At 43.9% G+C, this 6,609-nt stretch overlaps 1 protein-coding gene across 1 annotated transcript; it reads left to right on the top strand.

Moving 5' to 3' along the window:
• Window positions 1-540: 540 nt before the first annotated feature.
• On the top strand, window positions 541-6,149 carry LPAR3 (lysophosphatidic acid receptor 3; the record flags this gene model as incomplete). Its single annotated transcript, XM_084291290.1, has 2 exons — window positions 541-1,276; window positions 5,800-6,149. The coding sequence occupies 2 exons, from the start codon at window positions 541-543 to the stop codon at window positions 6,147-6,149; spliced, it is 1,086 nt and encodes a 361-aa protein (XP_084147416.1).
• Between the last annotated feature and the right edge of the window lie 460 nt (window positions 6,150-6,609).

The following is a 6,609-nucleotide window of genomic DNA, read 5'->3' as shown; positions in this document are numbered from 1 at the left end:
CCCAGTAATAAGCTTTTCATTGCTTAGTCAGTAAAATGGAAGAGTTATGATTTATGCTCTGCTGTCCTGACTGGATGCACTGAGAAATGGAAATAATGATGGGGCTGTGGCTCAAACATGGGATTTCACAGTAAGAAAGGCCTGGCTGTAGCTCAGGCTTTCTTTGTGACCTCCACTTTTAACCTCATAACTTCCACATTGTTGCCTGCACAATATGACTGCTCGTGCAAATGGACTGCTGGCTGTTTGTAAGCGGGTAAGACTTGCAAAAAATCCTCATTCATGGAAGCATCATTAATTGCAGTCCTTTGGAGGACAGAATATCTCCTTCTGCACTAATAAATTGTACAATGTGAATTTTTACTTCCAAAAAGTTTCCAAATTCATGCCCCCCTCCACCACCCCCCTCCCCACCCCCAAGGGAAAAAAAATTACCCCAACACGTTAAGTATGGTAATCTGAGCAAGGACCAATAGTTAACTTTAATTCTTTCTCTTTTCCCCTTTCACCCTTCCTAGGATGCAGGGGTTGTAATCCAGGATGAACGAATGCTACTATGATAAGCGCATGGACTTTTTTTATAACAGGACAAATACTGACACAGCAGATGAGTGGACAGGGCCAACGCTTATTGTTGTTCTGTGTTTTGGGACATTTTTCTGCCTCTTCATTTTCATTTCAAACTCATTGGTCATAGCAGCTGTGGTCAAGAACAAGAGGTTTCATTTTCCATTTTATTATCTGCTGGCCAATTTGGCAGCTGCAGACTTTTTTGCTGGAATTGCTTATGTCTTCTTGATGTTCAACACTGGCCCAGTGTCTAAGACATTAACTGTAAATCGCTGGTTTCTGCGCCAGGGTCTTCTGGATACCAGCCTTACAGCTTCCCTGGTGAATCTCCTCGTCATAGCTGTTGAGCGGCACATGTCAATCATGCGGATGAAGATCCACAGTAATCTCACAAAGAAGAGAGTCACCTTTTTAATTATATCTATTTGGGCCATTGCTATTTTTATGGGCGCTGTTCCTTCCCTGGGTTGGAACTGCCTCTGTGACATTACTGCCTGCTCTTCCCTGGCACCTATTTACAGCAGAAGTTACTTGGTGTTCTGGAGTGTCCTAAACCTCGTTGTTTTCTTCATTATGGTGGTGGTTTACATAAGAATCTACATGTATGTCCAGCGGAAAACTAATGTTTTATCATCGCACACTAGTGGATCCATTAGCCGCAGGAGAACCCCTGTGAAGCTTATGAAGACCGTCATGACTCTCTTAGGTAAGAGGCTACCAACCATATGGAGCAAGGCTGGCAATGCCAATCAGTGTTTATTAAAAAATAAAACTCCCTAAACTTGTAAGTGGTGAAGTCACTTAACCTTCTGTCTAGCTTAAACAGTGAAATCAATGTTGTACGAAACAGAAATGCAAAGCAGAGGGCCAGTTGGCAGCATGTGGAAGAGATGTGTCTCTGGTAAATGCTCACACAGCTTGTTAAAAATGCGAGCTGTCCCTTGTTTGTTGCAGGGGACTGGGAGGTTACAGAATGGCTGTAGAAGACTTATGAAGGTTCACTGCTACCTAGTAAAACTCTTTCAAAATAATGTTCTTTAATATGTGCACAAGGCCCTGAATCCTGTGGCTGTATGTGAATAGCTTTGTCTGTACTTCTTCCTCTTGTCTGTTTCCTGAATTTACTGAACATTTACCTTCACTGGGGAAAAGAAGGATGCCTGGTGGATCTGTAACGTTTTCCTGTGGATCTGTATCGTTTTGCTTTGTAGGAGGAGAATTTGCCTCTGTTTTGTAAAGATTGCATACTGCAAAGTACTTTCAGATGGTGATATGGTACAGCCTTAGATCTTTAGATCAGAAAATGAGATGTGACCTAGATTTCACCCTAAGGAAACTTCGGTTATCTGAGCAGCTCAGATCACTTCAGTTAGTTGTGATGTAGCTGCTTATTAAATAGAGGCGCACAAAGTGGATGGTTGATCGCTGGAAGAAAGCACTAGCTGGTGAATTTTCAGGCGGTATGGGCAGTGAACATCTCCTAGTGGAGTAGTGAGCACCTGTAGGATAAAGTCCAAGGACCAGAACAAAGCCCTTCTCCAGATGTAGTTACTTACACTTGTTTCTTGAGGCAGCATGAATCTGTTCCTGTTCCTCCTTAGGCATTGAGAAAAGAAATAAACCCAACTTCAAGTTTCATGTTCTTCCTTTCAAATCATTTCTTTCTTTTGGTGGGGACAGGGGCCTTTGTGCTGATCTAAAGATTGGGTTTTTAGCCACCAGATTAAACTATAATTCAGGCAAAGCATTTGATGATAATACTTCCTGGATCAGGCAAATTTAACTTAGTCTGGGTGCTGCTTTGGAGGTTATAATTTTGTATTTTTCTTTTGCCAGTCAGAAATAAAATCAGAACAGTCTGCTTTCATAGAAGTCGAATGAGTGCATATGTCAATGGGTACAAGATGTACCCCAAACTCCCATGTCAGATGAATTGTCTCTTGGCTTGTTTCTTCTCATCAATTTTACAGATATTGACTCTGTGAGGCTTTTTGTAAATATTTATTTATAGGAATGAGAATTTATTTCATAGAACAGCTTGAAATGTGTATTCCTGGCCTAGTCATTCAAGCGCAATATGCAAAAAGCATTAGAAACTGGATTTTCATGTTTTATGGCCTTCTTGATTACCAAAGGAACCCCCAAGTGACCACACTGGTGCTTACAAACTGCTCTTACATCCACTTATGCAACAGCCTATAGCTATATGCAGCAAGTGGGCATGGGGTTTTCAGCTCAAGGCAGTTACTTTCAGTGGCTTATTCTTAACCATCTGAAGATGCTTTGCAGTAAATGGCCAGTATGGTCTCAACTAAAAGCTATTACAGGAAGCGCTGTTGCTGGAGGAAGCACGATGAGAACGAGAGTGCTTGTTAACTTGCTGTATTGATGTCATGGTAGGTTCATAGTGTTGGCATACTGAGAGACAGCTTTGATGTGGATTTTTAAGGCATGGTGCCACCAAAGCATCAGTAGTATGTCCAGGTACGCAGGAAGCCATTAATTTTTAAGTAGAGATGATGTAATCTACAAGAAAATCCATGTTTGAAACTAGTGGTAAATCCTCAAATTGACCTTGAGGCTCTCTGATTCCTGATGTCCCATAATCCGGTGTGAAGTCTCAGTGCTGTTCTTCCGATTCATGTTGCAGCCAGGCTGTACTTCATGTCACTCACTGAATTGTAGAGTCCCAGAAATGAAATTATTTTTAAAGCATGGCACTTTATCAGAGAGAGGAGCTCCTACGGGATAAAAAGTCTGCAAAGAAGATTGCCGAAGGGCTGAGACAAAGGTTTATATTTATGTTTAACCATGGGTCCCTCTCAAAGTTCTGTGGTAAAAATAGCAAAATCCTAGAAAGACTGCAAGTCTGAGCCATGGCTTGCTTTCATCAGTGTCACACTGTGAGTAGGGTGTGAATTGCTTGGTGACAGCGAAATGTGTTTTGGATGGAGTTGAAGTAACAGCCCTGTGAACTGCAGCACTGCCCCCTCCTCATTGTTGCCTGTGGAGTGGGTGCAGCCTCCCAGCAGGGGAAACTAAAGGGTTCTGTGTGCAGTCCTCTGGGTGCCAGAGAGGCCTGCAGATGTTATCCCACCATACTTTTGCCTTTGCAACCTTGATAGGGCTCCCACAATGTCTCCTGAGAGTTCGTGGACTAATCCTGCTTGTGAGGTCAGGGTTTTGTTTGCAGGAAAGATTTCTTTGTGGTTTTTGTTAAATGTGGTTGTGGGGTCCCTTTCCTGTCCTGCTGACCTCCATGAAAGCCGGGTTGGACCTTGCATGCTTTGGTAGAATTAAAAACTAATAATATTAAAAAAGGCAGGTGATCAGAATGCTTTCTGTGCGTATTCTGAGGAGGGTTTGTTACCAGTTTAATTTCTGCATGGAGGTGGTATGTTGACAACTTTGTCAGTGACCTTTGGTGGCCTGCAAAAGCATCCTGTCCAAATTCTTGCTGAGGCACTCATGTAGACACAGCCATGTCTGGGTGGTCTGGTTCCAGCGCTTGTTACAGTGGGTGGGATTTGCCCTTGAACTCCAGGGCCATAAATCAGTAGGATGTTTTCTCCTGCAGCCTGTAGGAGGGAGCTGGTGTCACAACTGCTTACTCAGCGTGGTGGAGCCAAATCAGCGTGCAGCATAGCGCGGAGGCTGGCCAGGGAGAGCGTGTGCTGTGGTCGCAGCTTGCCACTCCTGGTGCCAGTGGGTATTGGAGGAATGTCACTGATGTTGACCATTAACTCAAAACTAGCACCATGAAATTGGTACTTAGCATCACAGACATCTTGCTACAAAAGAAAATGTAAAAAATGCATTTCCTGAAGGAGGTGGTCTCTCACCTTTCCATTCTGTGTAATTCTTCCTGGAATGCAGTAAATGCATCAGTTGGATTTATTCTGGACTCCTTACGAAGCTCTTTGTAAAAGAGGCATCATTTTGCAACAAGGTCTGTGGGGTGTTGTACCAGATATGTTTCGCAGCAGCCAGTGTCATATTGATTTGTTTTGTATCCTGTTAGGGCCTGGGGTAGGTGGGCACCATGACCCCTGAGCTTCTTAGCAGGGGTAAGTGTGTGTGCCCCTGAACCCGGGCCAGGCACACACAGCCAAGGGGATGCCCGTGGTGCTGCCCAGCTGGTGTCCTTCTGCTAACCAAGCTCTCCCGCCGGGCTGGGCATGGCTTGGACATAGGAAAATCAGCGGCCTCAAGAAAAGGAGCACAACCAAAACTGTTGAACAGATACCAAGACTCCCAGGAGAGCTTTATAGCATGTAGCTGCTGCCATCCTTATGTGTTTGATTATTTTTCAAGCCCCAAAAAGGGGTGCTATGCTCCTGTAAATGATTGGAATTTGCTCAGTACGTTGTTTGAAATGTGACTGCTGCACAGAGTTGTAATTTTCTATTTCAGTACGTCAGGCAGCAATTGTGGCTTGTGCTAAGTTAGCATTATCGTGCGCTGGGCTGCTTTCTCCATGGGCTCCCAGGCGAGGACTGAGAGGCTGGTGGTGCCACAGGGGGCAGCTGGGGCCGGGAACCTCCCAAACCCGGGGCTGTGACCGAACACCCGAGTGTTGTCCTCCCACCAGCCTCGCTCACACTCACAAGGAGATGAGAGCCCTGCGGCTCTAGGGCTAGTCCTTTGTCTTATTCCCCAAACCACTACTTTCCTACTTCCTCATCTTTTTGTTTTTTCTTTTTATTATGCACTTTGCTGCATTTCTTTGCCCTGACTGCCACAGCCTTGTTTTATCTTCACTGCCTCATCTTTTTCTTTCTCTGTTCTCCTTTACAAGTGGTGGCAGTGATGGCCACACAGTGATGCCACAAGGGTGGACATCCTCCCCTCCAGCATATGAGATACATGAAAAGAGGACATCTTCTCTGTTCAAAGTGCTAGCTGTGTGCTCCAGAGATCCTGTTTATTTACCAGAATGGACAAATTGTTGTGAGGACTTTTCCCGACTTGTGTTTGAGGTGATGCTGACAGCAGCTGGATTCTCATTCCCTGCCTGCTTCTGAGGGCTTTGTGCTCTGGGCCTGGCAGAGAAGCTGTAGCAGACGCCATTTTGCTACTGTCACTAGTATTTTGTCCTCTCTGGCTTTCTTAATTTTTGAGTAATTTTTTGATGAACAAACTAGTAAGATGTTTAAAAATCAACAAAGCCAGAAGTCTGTTTTTTTATTTTTTTTTTTTTCTCCTTTTCTCTGTCTCCTTTGTTTCCAGGTGCCTTTGTTGTCTGCTGGACTCCTGGACTGGTCGTCTTACTGCTTGATGGTCTAAACTGCACCTACTGTGGGGTTCAGAATGTGAAAAGGTGGTTTCTTCTTCTGGCCCTGATGAACTCCGTCATGAATCCTGTAATTTATTCGTACAAAGATGATGAGATGTGGAGCACCATGAAAAAGATGCTTTGCTGCTCGTCTGATGATAAGAGCCAAGAGAGACGCTCGTCACGGATTCCCTCCACCGTGCTTGGCAGGAGCACGGACACCACAGGGCAGTACATTGAAGATGGTATTATTCAAGGGACGATTTGTGGGAAAGGAGATCTTAATGATAAAGGAAACTCCTGAGTAATTCAAGGGCCTGAGCTGGCTAAGAAAAGGAGGGGGAAGGGAGAAGTTTTGTAAGAGAAGATTGACTAGCAAAACTGGTAAACAATATATCCACTTCATTCCAGAGCCTCAACTCCAGTGTTAACAAAAGTTCTTATAAGTAATTGCCTAATGGAAAAACACTTTGTAATGAAGAAAACTTTCTGTGCTTCTTTTTCTTTTAAGTGCCTGAAATTATCTTTTTTGTGAATGGAACAAGTATATCTGAGAGACTTTCTGTGTGTGGAAACAAAACGTAAACAGCATAGTGAGGTCCTCCAGTGAATGGCATTTGTGCTTTGAACAGTTTCTTGAGGAGGATTGTAGGCTTGGTTAGATGGGATTGTGGCCTCTTCGCTTTCCCTGTTTACAAGTTCATACTTCTCTTGTCCTTCTCCTTCTCTTGCTTTCAGGATAAGTAGTTTTATGGTTTATTAAA

This window comes from Netta rufina (assembly GCF_964035555.1).
Source record: "Netta rufina genome assembly, chromosome: 8".
NCBI classification, from domain to species: domain Eukaryota; kingdom Metazoa; phylum Chordata; class Aves; order Anseriformes; family Anatidae; genus Netta; species Netta rufina.
Note: the sequence above shows the minus strand (reverse complement) of the source record. Positions and strands in the feature narration are given on the sequence as shown.